General features: G+C 45.6%; 1 protein-coding gene across 1 annotated transcript; it reads left to right on the forward strand.

The window, feature by feature from the left end:
- The first annotated feature begins 3703 nt into the window (after window positions 1-3703).
- On the forward strand, window positions 3704-15267 carry paox (polyamine oxidase). The gene is made up of 7 exons (XM_078428608.1): window positions 3704-3983; window positions 5252-5741; window positions 6221-6420; window positions 7332-7584; window positions 9020-9132; window positions 10670-10827; window positions 12283-15267. The coding sequence occupies exons 1-7, from the start codon at window positions 3722-3724 to the stop codon at window positions 12433-12435; spliced, it is 1629 nt and encodes a 542-aa protein (XP_078284734.1). The 5' UTR covers window positions 3704-3721; the 3' UTR covers window positions 12436-15267.
- The last annotated feature ends 63 nt before the right edge of the window (window positions 15268-15330 follow it).

Raw genomic sequence — 15330 nt, forward strand, 5'->3', positions numbered from 1 at the left:
GGATGTGGGGGGATAGGAGATTGGCAGCAGCAGAGCGGAGGGTGCAGGTGGGAGTGTGCCTGTGGAGGAGGTCGGTCAGGTAGGATGGGGCCAGGTTATGGAGGGCTTTGTAGGTCATGAGGAGGATTTTGTACTGGATTCTCTGGGGGATGGGGAGCCAGTGGAGTTTGTAAAGGACGGGGGTGATATGGTCACGGATCGGGGTGTGGGTGAGTAGACAGGCAGCAGAGTTTTGAATGTATTGAAGTTTACTGATGATTTTTGAGGGTGCGCCATAGAGGAGGCTGTTGCTGTAGTCCAGACGGGAGGTGATGAAGGCGTGGATGAGGGTTTCTGCAGCTGTGGAGGAGAGGCATGGACGGAGACGGGCAATGTTTTTGAGGTGGAAGAAGGCTGTCTTTGTGATGTGTTTGATGTGTTTGTCGAAGGAGAGGGTTTGATCAAAAATGATAACCTGTATGAAACTTTCCAATCCGGATTCCGCTCAAACCACTGTACTGAAACTGCGCTCCTCAAAATCACAAACGACATTCTCCTCTCCTCCGACGCTGGCAACCTCAACATCCTCATCCTACTTGACCTCAGCGCCGCCTTTGACACCATAAATCACTCCATTCTCCTCACCCGACTTGAAACCTCCCTTAACATCACCGGCACAGCCCTATCCTGGTTCAAATCTTACCTCTCTGACAGACACCAGTTCATCTCCATTAACAACTGTAAATCCCCCACCGCTCCCCTCCCCCAAGGTGTCCCCCAAGGCTCAGTCCTTGGCCCCCTCCTCTTCATCCTCTACCTGTTCCCCCTTGGTCAATTAATCCGCCGTCATGGTCTCAACTTCCACTGCTTCGCCGATGATATCCAGCTCCTCATCTCCACCAAGTCAATCTCCACCACCACACACTCTACACTGACAAACTGCATCACTGAAATAAAATCTTGGCTTCAATCAAATTTCCTCAAACTCAACTGCAACAAATCTGAAATCATCATCATTGGTCCAAAAATGCTCACCAAATCCACCAAAAACTTGATCCTCAACATTGATGGTCTCCCAGTATCCACCTCATCTCACATCCGGAATCTTGGAATCATCCTTGATCAAACCCTCTCCTTCGACAAACACATCAAACACATCACAAAGACAGCCTTCTTCCACCTCAAAAACATTGCCCGTCTCCGTCCATCCCTCTCCTCCACAGCTGCAGAAACCCTCATCCACGCCTTCATCACCTCCCGTCTGGACTACTGCAACAGCCTCCTCTATGGCGCACCCTCAAAAATCATCAATAAACTTCAATACATTCAAAACTCCGCTGCCCGTCTACTCACACACACCTCGATCCGTGACCATATCACCCCCGTCCTTTATAAACTCCACTGGCTCCCCATCCCCCAGAGAATCCAGTACAAAATCCTCCTCATAACCTACAAAGCCCTCCATAACCTGGCCCCATCCTACCTGACCGACCTCCTCCACAGGCACACTCCCACCTGCACCCTCCGCTCTGCCGCTGCCAATCTCCTATCCCCCCACATCCGGACTAAACTCAGATCCTGGGGGGACAGGGCTTTCTCCATCGCTGCTCCCACCCTATGGAACTCACTACCCCAAACCGTTAGAGACTCCTCCACACTCACCACATTCAAAACATCGCTGAAGTCTCACCTGTTCAGTACTGCCTTCAACCACTGAAGGTCACCTCACCTTCTGTCTCCTTTCTCTGTTCATTTATTTATTTACTTATTTATCTATTTATTCATTTCCCTATGTTCTCAAAATCTCTGTAAAGCGTCTTTGAGTATATGAAAAGCGCTATATAAATAAAATGCATTATTATTATTATTATTATGATTCCAAGATTCCGGATGTGAGGGGAGGTGGATACTGGGAGACCATCAATATTGAGGATGAAGTTTTGGGTGGATTTGGTGAGCGTTTTTGGACCAATGATGATGATTTCAGATTTGTTGCAGTTGAGTTTGAGGAAATTTGATTGAAGGCAAGATTTTATTTCAGTGATGCAGTTTGTCAGTGTAGAGTGTGTGGTGGTGGAGATTGACTTGGTGGAGATGAGGAGCTGGATATCATCGGCGAAGCAGTGGAAGTTGAGACCATGACGGCGGATTAATTGACCAAGGGGGAACAGGTAGAGGATGAAGAGGAGGGGGCCAAGGACTGAGCCTTGGGGGACACCTTGGGGGGGGAGGGGAGCGGTGGGGGATTTACAGTTGTTAATGGAGATGAACTGGTGCCTGTCAGAGAGGTAAGATTTGAACCAGGATAGGGCTGTGCCGGTGATGTTAAAGGAGGTTTCAAGTCGGGTGAGGAGAATGGAGTGATTTATGGTGTCAAAGGCGGCGCTGAGGTCAAGTAGGATGAGGATGTTGAGGTTGCCAGTGTCGGAGGAGAGGAAAAGGTCGTTTGTGATTTTGAGGAGCGCAGTTTCAGTACAGTGGTTGGAGCGGAATCCGGATTTGAAAGTTTCATACAGGTTATTGGTAGAGAGGTGGTATTTGAGTTGGGAAGCTACAGCACGTTCCAAAACTTTGGACAGAAAGGGTAGGTTGGAGATTGGTCTGAAGTTGTTTGGGGTGTCAGGGTTGAGACCAGGTTTTTTCAGAATGGGGGTGACAGCAGCGATTTTGAGGGATGGCGGGACGATGCCAGTGGACAGGGAGGAGTTTATTGTTGCAGTGATAAGTGGAGAGAGAGCAGGAAGGCAGGCCTTGACAAAGCTGGAGGGGATGGGGTCCAGAGAGCAGATGGCAGTTTTTATTCCTGTGAAGAGGTTAGAGAGGTCGGTGGTGGAGATTGGGGAGAACTGAGGCAGGGGTTGACAGGATAAGGGGGGGCAGGTGGTTTGAGGGGGAGGGCGGTGCGTTGGTGGTTAAGGTGCTGTAGATGTTGTCTATTTTGCTTTGGAAGAATGAAAGGAAAGTGGTGCATTTGTCAACTGTGAATGATTGGGAGATGGTGTCCAGGGGGCTGAGGAGTTTGTTTATTGTAGAGAAGAGTGTTTTGGGGTTTCCGGAGCCAGAGTGAATTATTTGAGAGTAGTAGGTGGAGTGGGCACGGGAGAGGGCATCTTTGTAGTGCTGCAGGTGGTCTTTGTAGGCTTGGGAGTGAATTGTGAGACCTGTTTTGTTGCGGAGTCTTTCAAGTTGGCGGGCATGAGTTTTCATCATGCGGAGTTCAGGGGTAAACCAGGGAGCAGAGTGGGTGAAGGAAACTGTTTTGGTTTTTATAGGTGCAAGCTGGTCGAGGTAGGAGGAGAGAGTGCGGTTGTAGTAGTCTGTGAGGTCAGAGGGGCTGTGGAGGTCAACGAAGGGAGAGGCGGACATTATTTCAGAGAGGGAGGATGAGAGCGAGGTAGGTGAAACAGAGTTCAGCTTACGGAAGTTGATTTTGCGTTTTTGCCTTGGAGCTGGGGAGCTATCTTATATATAGAAGATAGACACATAAAGCTGGTGTAACTCAGTGGAGCGTGGCCTGGAGGCAAGGAATAGGAGACTGCAGTCTGTTTGCCCAAGAGGCGAGTGTTTTATGATCATCTGTCCCAGGTAGAACAGTGACATTCTCACCTGGTCTGGAGTTCCCTCAGTACCACTGTGCCGGCATCGGATGCCGGGCCCGGCAGCGGGTACGCAGTGCGCAGACGCGGTCGGTAGCGGGGCCGCAGTGCGCAGACGCGGCCGGCACTGGCGCCGGGCTGAGGGGATGGACGGCGATGGCGGCGGTGGCGGCGGTGGCGGCGGCGGCCTGGCGGAGCGGCCGGGCCCGGGGCCTCCCTTACCGGGCCCGGGGCCTCCCTTACCGGGCCCGGGCTGCCGTGTGGTGATCGTGGGCGGCGGCTTGGCGGGGCTGGGCGCGGCGCAGCGCCTGACGGAGTGCGGCCTGGGCCCCGGGCGCGTGCCCGTGCGGGTGCGCGTGCTCGAGGCGCGGGAGCAGTGCGGTGGTCGCGTGTGGAGCCGCCCCTTCGGTGAGCCGGCCCTTCAGCCCGTCATTCCCTGCTACCCCATTGTGCAAGCCGACCACCATCGACATACATGCATAAGGCGCTGGAGTAACAGCGGGCGGCCCTTCAGCCCGTCATTCCCTGCTACCCCATTGTGCAAGCCGACCACCATCGACATACATGCATAAGGCGCTGGAGTAACAGCGGGCGGCCCTTCAGCCCGTCATTCCCTGCTACCCCATTGTGCAAGCCGACCACCATCGACATACATGCATAAGGCGCTGGAGTAACAGCGGGCGGCCCTTCAGCCCGTCATTCCCTGCTACCCCATTGTGCAAGCCGACCACCATCGACATACATGCATAAGGCGCTGGAGTAACAGCGGGCGGCCCTTCAGCCCGTCATTCCCTGCTACCCCATTGTGCAAGCCGACCACCATCGACATACATGCATAAGGCGCTGGAGTAACAGCGGGCGGCCCTTCAGCCTGTCATTCCCTGCTACCCCATTGTGCAAGCCGACCACCATCGACATACATGCATAAGGCGCTGGAGTAACAGCGGGTGGCCCTTCAGCCCATCATTCCCTGCTACCCCATTGGGCAAGCTGACTACCATAGTCGTGCTGGGGTAACAGCGGGCGGCCCTTCAGCCCGTCATTCCCTGCTACCCCATTGTGCAAGCCGCCTACCATCGATATGCTGGAGTAACAGCAGGCGGCCCTTCAGCCCGTCATTCCCTGCTACCCCATTGTGCAAGCCGACTACCATCGGCATTCTGGTGCTGGGGTAACAATGTCGATCAGCCTATCAATGGTGCTTTATTTCTCACATGTGCAACTGCACCGTGAAATCATTTTTGCACATATCACATGAGCAATCCTCACCTCGGTTGCTGTCTGTGTGGAGTTTGCATGTTTGCTCATATGGGTTTCTTTTGCGTGCTCCAGTTTCCACAAACACCACAACGATGTGCAAATTTGTAGATTAATTGACCTTTGCACATTGCCCCGAATAAGAAAGTGGGATAACATAGAACTAGCGCGTTTGGGTGATCAATGGTTGGTGTTTCCGCTTTGTATCGCTAAACTAAACTAATGGCAGTAGACACAAAATGCTGGAGTAACTCAGCGGGACAGGCAGCATCTCTGGAGAGAAGGAATGGGTGACCCTTCTTCAAACTGCGATGTAATGGCAGTAGAGCTTGATTTTGCATCTATTGAAAGAAGGAACAAATAATATATCAAATCACACTACTTTTTAATTAACATGTTTCTTCCAAAATTTCTTTCAGGAAAAGGTTTGATTGAAATGGGAGCACAGTGGATCCATGGCCCGTCGGAGCAGAATGTGATCTTTAGGTTGGCCAGCCAGCACCATCTTCTGGATGAGGCAGCTATGTCAGAAGAAAATCAGGCTGTGGAATTAAATGCACAACACCGCGCTGTGTCAATCTGTTACACCAGCTCGGGCAAGAGAATAGACCCCGAGATATCTGCCTCCGTGGAAGGATTGTTTTCATCGCTTCTGTTCAAGAGCAAAGAGTTCTTCCAGACAGCAACGGAACCCGTCCTGAGTTTGGGTGAATTTCTCAAGAATGAAATTGCTCAGTGTGCAGAAGAATGGAAAAACGATGAGGAAATGTGCAAACTCAAACTTGCGCTGCTCAATGTGGAATTCAAAATAGAATGCTGTATTTGTGGGACCCACAGCTTGGATTTGGTGGCACTCCAGTCTTTTGGAGAGTACATATCCTTACCTGGAATTGATTGCACGTTTCCAGGGTCAGTATTAAGTATGGTACCTAGGTTTAAGGTGAAGAGGAAAAGATTTAATAGGAATCTGAGGGGTAACTTTTTCACACAAAGGGTGTTGGGTGTATGGAACTTTGCGGCATAGCAGCTCCTGAGATTGGGTTGAGTGCATCAGCAGAGTAAGTGGAATGTACTGCTGTGATGTGATGACGCGGTGGAATATCCTGGGCTCAATCAGCGATGGAGCTGCACAGAAATTAGACTGTTTGCAATTGGCAGCAGATCTTTAGTATCAAGTGGTCTCTGAGTGCATATTAAAATTCACAATGGTTTATTTTTAATTAAACTCAAATCGGTTAAAAAACTTGTTTTGCAATTAATTCTCAATAATAAATCAGTAGTAACAGTAAATGGCCATTATTGACCATATTCATTGATCAAGCTTTATCTTTTTTACCAGATACAATAATCTTGATCACAATTAATATTTCACTGAATTTATTTTTTAGTGGATTTAAGAGCCTCATTGATGAAATGTCGAAACCCCTGCCAAAGGACATGGTGTCATTCAACATGCCAGTTAAATGCATACAATGGAACGGATCCTTGAAAACACCAGAGGCACTGGAACATGCTCACTCTGTTCTAGTGGAGTGTGAAAACGGCGAGATTATACCAGCTGATCATGTTATAGTCACTGTTCCTTTAGGTAATGTACCATTTAACTTTCATTTTTTACATTTAAAATAAATTCAGCTGCAGAAGGTTTGGTGTGAGGAGGTCTGCCCTCTGCATCCTGTTTCAGTTTTGACCACAAGCTGAATAAACAATGCAAGTCTAAAAATAAAATTATTCAACCCAGAAAATTCCCAGCTATGCATTGTGACTGATTCTAATTCAGAATAAAAATGAGTTTCCTCTTTTTAAACTTTTATGTTAGACATCAAAAAATGTGTCTATACACAGAATGCAAACGTTCCAGATTTCAAATAATAAAAATGATTGAACCCATCAAGAAAACAAGCAGTAGCTTTGGCTTAATATTTTAATAAATCTTACTAATCCTCAAAATTACATAGAACATTTGGGAACCACAATTCAAAAACATGAAAATTGTCTTAAATTCAAATAATTTCTGTGAAATTGGAATGGATGTAACATCCACTATGCCTTTGGTTCCTGGTGTTTGCATACATTTGTATAAATTTGCAATTCTATTAATCTTAGAAGAACCAACTTGGGATTGCTGGCTTGCCTCAAGTTCAAATATACTGTTTTATTCATGGATCGACGTTGTTTTGGTCCTTGGGTCTGACTTGTGGTTAATTCTCTCATATTATCAAACAACATGTTAGTCCAACCCTTGTGAAACAGATTTGGAGTTAACTTGCTGCTGAAGATAATGCTCTTTGTTAGACACAAAATGCTGCCGTAACTCAGCATCTCTGGATTGAAGGAATGGGTGACGTTTCCGGTCGAGATCCTTCTTCAGATTGAGTCAGGGGAGAGGGGGATACAGATGCTGCCTGTCCCGCTGAGCCACTCCAGCATTTAGTGTCTATCTTCGGTATAAACCAGCATCTGTAGTTCCTTCCTACACATCATGCTCTTTGTTTCCAGGTTTCCTGAAGGAACATCATAAAACTTTCTTCAACCCCCAACTTCCGATCAGCAAAATCAATTCTATTGAGAAAATGGGTTTTGGAACAAGTAACAAGATTTTCCTTGAATTTGAGGAGCCATTTTGGGACCCACAACATGATTTGATCAAGCTGGTTTGGGAGGATGAATCTCCATTGAATACTAGAGCAGATCTACAGACAACATGGTTCAGGAAGATTTTAGGTTTTATCGTCCTCCTCCCTGCAGAAAGGTATCATGATCTATTTGGCAATAGATGCTATGGTTTGTGAATCTCCCCCCATTCATTGAATGGTTGTTTTGTTGCCTCAGCTGTTGCTTGCTAATTATCACAAAGCAAGAGGTTTGGAGCATCTTGGAGGGTTGGTGGGTGGGGTGGGCAGGATCGGATCAGTGCACTGTGCTGCTTGTAACGTCATGAGAGTAAAGGAATGAGAAATGGGTGGCCTGGAGTGGTAGTACTGTGACAGTAAATGGATCAAGGTGAAGCATCCACGAAAACCCATTCGCAATGCCTTCCATCTGCAATCCGCTTTCTGACGCTGAACAAATCTTTTCCATCCTGGTATCAAAACTTGTCTGTAATACTGGATTTCAGGTCTCAAGTTAAGCAAAAGACTGATTCAAATTTGGTTATTGTAGCAGTGAATAGTTGTTCCACGCCGATATTCAGCATGGAGAATAGCTTTCATACCCTGTCCCTTCATACAGGATTACTGAAACTGATGTACATTTAATTGCAGAACAACATGGTTTCTGTGACATTTCAGTTAATTATTGGTAACAAAGTGTTTACTAACTCATGGGAAGGCAATTGTGGGTTATGACCATTTAACTTTAATGACTTAACTATGGGTGCAATGTACAAGGTGAAGGCAGGGTTCCATTACTGCCTTCAAATGAAATGATACAGTCCTAGATACAGCACAGAAACAGGCAATTAGCCCAACTCGTCCATGCTGACTTGTTGGAAAGAACTGCAGATGGTTGTTTAAATCGAAAGGAGACACAAAATGCTGGAGTAACTCAGCGGGGCAGGCAGCATCTCTGGAGAGAAGGAATGGATGATGTTTCGGGTCGAGACCCTTCACTTATGAAGAAGGGTCTCAAAGACACAAATATCATTGTCCCACTCCTATTTTTCATGTTTTATATACTATGACTGTTCAGTCATTAGATGTCAGCACTCATTTTCTTCGGTGGTTTTATTGTGGCATTTGAACAACAAATAAAGTTAAGAATTTATGGTTTGTATATATATATATTTTCGAACATGCAACCGCAGCAGAGTTGAAGCATATTGTGTGAGATTTGCAAAGTGAAGACAGGATAGTAGTAACTTTAGTTAGGTTTAGAGATACAGTGTGGAAACAGACCCTTTGGCCCACCGAGTCTACATCGACCAGTGATCCCAGCACATTAACACTATCCTACATACACTAGGGACAATTTACACTTATACCAAGCCAATTAGCTTACAAACCTGTATGTCTTTGGAGTGTGGGAGGAAACCGAAGATCCCATGTGGTCACGGGGAGAACGTACAAACAACGTACAGACAGCAACCATAGTCGAGATCAAACCTGGGTCTCTGGTGCTGTAAAGCAGCAACTCTACCGCTCTGCCATCGTGCCACCCACCAGACTGTTCTTGTGTTCTGTTTGCAGGCATGGTCACATCCTCTTAGCTGTGCTTGCTGGGCAGGAAGCCATCTTTATGGAGCAGTTATCTGATTCTGAAGTTAAAGATTGTTTGACACAAGTCATACGCCAATTTACAGGTAAGGTTTCTTACATATTGTAGCAGAGAATGATCCTCCCGTAAACTAGAGTGTCATCCCAGTCGAGAGAGAAAGAACGTTTGATTGTCTAATGTACCGAAACAGAACAGTGCAATTCTTGCTTGCAGCAGCATAGCAGGTCTGCAAACACAGTGCCCAGGAGATAACAATAAACAAACAAAAAAGTTTAATGCAGTAAACCCTTGCAGTAACGGACCGCGATATAACAGACTTTGGTTATAGAGCATCGAGGCTCCCACTGCACTCCCCCTCACCCCCAGCTCCCGCCACGTTACCCAGAGAGCTGGCACCATGTGGCCTGCTTCCTTTTGTGTGAGAGGAGAGAGTGAGTGGAATGAAGGCGGTGTCCCTGGCACACCCACCGTGTGTGAGGCCGGGGGCTCTACAGCTCTCCGGCCTGTGAATTCCCTCCGGGCGGGTCACACTTTACGCCCCTCACTCGGTTATAGCAGACAAATGGCAATAACGATCACCATTCCCCCCCCTTGACCTTTATAGCATGGGTTCACTGTAAGTAAAATACCCAATACTAGTGAAAAATAAATAAAAAGCTCAGTCCTTAGTGCAACCAAGACAGTCCATCATTCGAAGTTTAGTTGGTGTTTGTAGTGTTCAGTAGGGTTGTACCTCATTGCAGACATTGGATCTTTTCTCTGTAACTCTAACAATATTTTGCTGCAAAACTATTCTGCACTTAGGGATCTAGGAATGTAATGCTGAGGCTGTATAAGGCGCTGGTCTGGCCGCATTTGGAATATTGTGAGCCATCTTGGGCACCATATCTGAGGAAGGATGTGCTGGCTCTGGAGAGGGCCCAGAGGAGGTTTACAAGAATGATCCCAGGAATGAGTAGGTTAACCTATGATGAGCGTTTGTCGGCACTGGGCCTGTACTCGCTGGAGTTTAGAAGGAGGGAGGAACCTCATTGAAACATACAGAATAGTGAAAGACTTGGATAGAGTGGTGTGGGGAGGATGCTTTCACTAGTGGGAGTCTAGGACTAGAGATCATAGCCTCAGAATTAAAGGTTATTTTAAGAAGATGAGGAGAAATTTCTTTAGTCAGAGGGTGGTGAACCTGTGGAATTCTGCCACAGAAGGCTGTGGATGCCAAGTCAGTGGATATTTTCAAGGCAGAGATAGATTCTTGATTAGTGCGGGTGTCAGAGGTTATGGGGAGGAAGCAGGAGAATGGGGTTAGGAGGGAGAGATAGATCAGCCATGATTGAATGGCAGAGTAGACTTGATGGGCTGAATGGCCTAATTCTACTCCTGTTATTTATGACCTTATGACTGATGTTTTCCTCTTTGTACAATGCGTTGTATTTGTGTGTATAGACACAAGGAACTAACTGCAGATGCTGGAATCTTGTGCAAGATTTGATTGTACTAACGTATAGTATGATTTGACCCGACAGCACACAAAGCTTTTCACTATATCTCGGTACACGTGATAATAATAAACTTTAAGCAAATATTCAATTATCTAGAAAATACTTTCAATTACTTTTATTTAGGAAACCCATTACAGCCTCCACCAAAGAATATATTACGATCAAAATGGCACAGCGATCGGTTCACAAATGGATCCTACAGTTACGTCGAGGTCGGCAGTTCAGGTGACAATATTGATATCATTGCACAACCTCTCCCACCAGAATCTGCAAAGGCACAGGTATGATATGATTTTGTTTTTTTAATTAAGAAAACCTCTCACTGCAAAGTGTAAAGCTGTTCAACGTACCTCGGTGCACGTGACAATAAACTGAACTGAACTAAACTAATTAGAGTATAAATGGATTTTCTATCTTGGAGATTAAAATTTACTGTTTTGGTTGATCATCTTCCTTGGCTGGCTGTTCCTCGGGATTGTTTCCACTCCAGTTCTCTGAGTCCTGAGGTGGCCGATGAGTGCTTTGTGAGATTCAGAGTGCGGCTCGGTTGTTTGAGATGTTGCACACTTCTGCTGCTTGCTGTCTGAACGTTAGTCAAGTGGACTAAAGATGGCTAGTGCCTTTCCAAGAATTCCCAACACATCTTTAAGGTGAGGGGGGAAACATTTAAAGGAGATATGCAGGGCAAGTATTTTCATATGTTATGGTGGAAGGTGCCTAGAACATGCTGCTTGGGATGGTGGTGGAAGCAGTCATGTTAGTGGCATTTAATGGGCTTTTAGATAGGCACATGGATCTGCAGGAAATGGAGGGATATGGATCAGATGCAGGCAGAGGAGATTAGTTTAAGTTGGCGTCATGTTTGGCACAGAGAGTATGAGCCTGTTCCTGTGCTGTACTGTTCTATGCTCTGTGTATGATACTTTGTACTTCTGAGGACCTGTGTTTAGTCTTAATTTAACCTCTTTCCTTTTTATTACTTCAAATATTTTCTATTTTTTATTATTTTATAAACTATTTGTATTTTATTTGAAGTGGACATATGTTCAAATTATAAACATCAGAAATAAGAGTGGGGGGTTCTCTAACAAACAGATGGGCTGATGCGGGGGTGATGTGGGGCTGATGCGGGGGTGATGCGGGGCTGATGCGGGGGGGGCTGATGCGGGGGGGCTGATGCGGGGGGGGCTGATGCGGGGCTGATGCGGGGGGGGCTGATGCGGGGGGGGGCTGATGTGGGGCTGATGCGGGGGGGGGTGATGTGGGGCTGATGCGGGGGTGATGTGGGGCTGATGCGGGGGGGGCTGATGCGGGACTGATGTGGGGCTGATGCGGGGGTGATGCGGGGCTGATGCGGGGGGGGCTGATGTGGGGCTAATGCGGGGCTGATGCGGGACTGATATGGGGCTGATGCGGGGGGGGGCTGATGCGGGGGGGGACTGATGTGGGGCTGATGCGGGGGGGGCTGATGTGGGGGTGATGCGGGGCTGATGCGAGGGTGATGTGGGGCTGATGCGGGGGGGCTGATGCGGGACTGATGTGGGGCTGATGCGGGGGGGGCTGATGCGGGACTGATGTGGGGCTGATGCGGGGCTGATGCGGGGGGGGGGTGATGCGGGGGGGGGCTGACGCGGGGGTGATGCGGGGGTGGAAGAGCATCGAGATCATCTGCAGTGGCAGTGTTTGGAGTGAATATTGGTGAACTGTGCAAGTGAATAATTCAACACTACTCTTAGCCTCTGCAGGTGCTTTTTGCTGGTGAAGCCACTCATCGGACATTTTATTCCACCACTCATGGTGCTCTGGAATCAGGATGGAGGGAAGCAGATCGCCTGAGAGAATATTATTTGCGTCACACCTCCGGAGAAATGCAAAACTATAAAACTTAATTGTTCATTATAAAATTACACTTTGCAAATCTGTCTATAAATAGTTAAACCGCTTATATCGTGCAAATCTACAACCTTTACTAAGCTTCAGGGTAAAATGATTATTGAATGTTCTCTATATTATGTTGCTGCTTCTGAAATACAGAAAACTTTGCACTATTCTGAGAACAAAGTAGTTGAAGGTGACAACGGATGAAGATACTTAAAGAACAACAGATTTTCCGTTGAAAGGTCTATGGATCTGAAAGGACCAGTTCAAAGCAACTATTTAATTCAGTTGGTCTGATCTTGCTGAAGAAGGGTCCCAATATGAAATATTGCCTGCTTGCTGCTGGACCCACTGAGTTCTCCAACAGGTTAGTTACTTTTTGCTCAGGATTCCAGCAGCTGCAGTTTCTTGTGTCTTCATTTGGTTTGACACCAGACCCATTGCTATAGTCACGTTGCCCATTATCATTGCTCTGCCTTTTGTGCCTCCCTGTCACATGTAGGCCCCATGGCATCTTTTACCCTCTTATTGATTCCACCTTGTAGACGTTGATCGGTTTGTGCGATTGTCAGTGCTGGAGATGATCACCGCCCAGAAAGAAATTCGCCAAAGAAAAACGAGGACTTGGCAACGGAAAGTAGCAAGCGGGGACAACAAGGCTTCTCACAAGGGTCTTTCGTTCAGACACGGTACCGCACATAAAGGCAGGAGAGGTGAAGGAAAGGGCCAGGGACAATGACTGTTGCAGCGTGCTTTCAAACTAACATCAGTGCCATGGCTGGGAGGGAGGCAGTTGTCAATACTGCATAAAGTTGCAGGTCCCCTCAGTCAGACACAAATAATTTAATAGTCGTGCAATTATACAAGAAAATTGTATCATTAGCAATTTTGCTGATATTCAGAATGTTATCTGCATCAGCATGCCAGAAAGTGACATGAACTTTTGGAACAAACACATTAATTATGTGAAACTGCAGCAATATTCTCTATTTCATTTTACAGTTAATTCACGGGTTTCCTGTACTTTGATTACAGGCAGTTCAGGGCCTTACCGAGATCATGATTTGTAATTGTTTTTCATGATTCTGTGACAACCTAAAGCAACAGTAATTTACCAACTACTGCTGCCAGTTTATTGAAGGAATATATCACATATCTGAAAGACTGCTCTTATTATTAATGCTAGACAATACTAGACTGTGGGATAATCCCCAATTAGTTTACAAAAATTGCTTAACTTGAAAAATGCCGTTTTCTCTTGTCCCAGAAACTAGCACTCGAGTAATTACATCATGCAACACATTTTAAACCATCTTTGCTAATAAAGTAACTTCACAAGAAACATATTCACAATTTCAATATTCATAGGGTTCAGAGGAAATGTTTCTTCAAGGAATGTTTAGCGTAATAAAGTGGTCATGTTTTAGGAAATAAATCAGAATGTCGGATTAGCAGAGTTGGACGACTTGGTTTGTCTTTTTAATGAAAGGTATTTCCATAGCAAGCTGGCAGATAAATGAAATCATCTTATGTGTAATAAAGAAATAAAATATCACAGATGCTGGAAGACTGTTCCAGATGCTACGGTCAGGCAAACGCCTCCGCTGTCACGCTGTGAAAACGGAGAGGATGAGACGGAGCTTCTTCCCACAGGCCATCAGGACTGTCAACTTTGATAACCCCAGAGACTAAATTTTTGTCGACACTTTTTGTGCTATGTTTAGTAACTTATTAACTTATTTATATGCTGTAACTGTAATTATTTTTGTGCACAACCCGCAGGCATTGCCACTTTCATTTCACTGCACATCGAGTATGTGTATGTGACAAATAAATTTGACTTGACTTGACTTGACTTGACTGAAATAAAATGTGTTGAAACACTCCACAGGCAAGGCAGCATCTATGGATTTAATATTTCAGGTTGAGGTCTGTTTTTATTTAGGTTATTTGTAGTGTTTCCATTGTGCTTTATTCCATGTGACAATCTTCATCTGGTAACTTGATTTCCTTAATAATTCCCAGTTTGTCGATTAGGGAGATGATTTAGATCAACTCAGTCACCTGCACTTGATTTAAAAATGTGCATGACCTCATTCTATCGTCTGAGTGGAATGGACCTAAGCTTTTTATCTCCGCTCTTCCAAGTGGAAGATCATTTGTCTTCAATTTTCTTCGCATAAGTTTTAATTCAAGGTGCCTGGCATTGGTATTCTGGTCCAGCTACAAGTAGACCTTCAAATTCACCTAATTCATGCCAGTTTGCCTAAATCGCTTCGAGCTGTTAACTTCATGGCTTTATACTCAATCCTCGTAAGTTAGTCCTTTGAAAAATGAACTTTGCAACTCTTGTCTGCATAGACCTTGTTGCCTTAATGTTATCCCGGTGTCGTGGTCAAAACTGAGAATTATTTGCAAATGATATTCCAGAGGAATATCTAAATATCTTTATATCTAATTTCTAAACATCTGTCAATCAATTAATTTAAACTACATCCTTGATTAGAAAGGGTGTTTCTTGATTTATAAGGGTGTTAAAGATTATGGGGAAAAAACAGGAGAATGGGGTTGAAGGAGAAATGGATCAGCCATGATCAAATGGGTGAGCAGCCTCGATGGGCAGAATGGCCTAATTCTGCTCCAGTGTCAAGGACTTCCTTTGAATCAAACATCATTATTTGCTGGAATTACAACTGACTTTGTATTTTCAATCTGCTGAAAGATTCATAGCAATATTACGTAAAAGTTACTTTTGTGTAGTACTATGGAAATGTAATGAATAATACTGAAAAACTTGCACTTTTTGCAATGTCAATTGTTTCAAAGTTCTTGTTATATTTTGTCCTTGAAAATGTGATTTTTACATTCATTTCAAATTATCAAGTGTCTACAAATCTATTAAACTT

This window comes from Rhinoraja longicauda, chromosome 35 (assembly GCF_053455715.1).
Source record: "Rhinoraja longicauda isolate Sanriku21f chromosome 35, sRhiLon1.1, whole genome shotgun sequence".
NCBI lineage: Eukaryota > Metazoa > Chordata > Chondrichthyes > Rajiformes > Arhynchobatidae > Rhinoraja > Rhinoraja longicauda.

Bases quoted from the DNA above. Each gene is read 5' to 3' on its own strand.
- paox (XM_078428608.1), top strand. From the start codon at position 3,722: ATGGACGGCGATGGCGGCGGTGGCGGCGGTGGCGGCGGCGGCCTGGCG. The intron at 5,742-6,220 runs GTCAGTATTAAG...TTTATTTTTTAG, and splicing joins ATTGATTGCACGTTTCCAGG to TGGATTTAAGAGCCTCATTG. The intron at 6,421-7,331 runs GTAATGTACCAT...CTTTGTTTCCAG, and splicing joins TATAGTCACTGTTCCTTTAG to GTTTCCTGAAGGAACATCAT.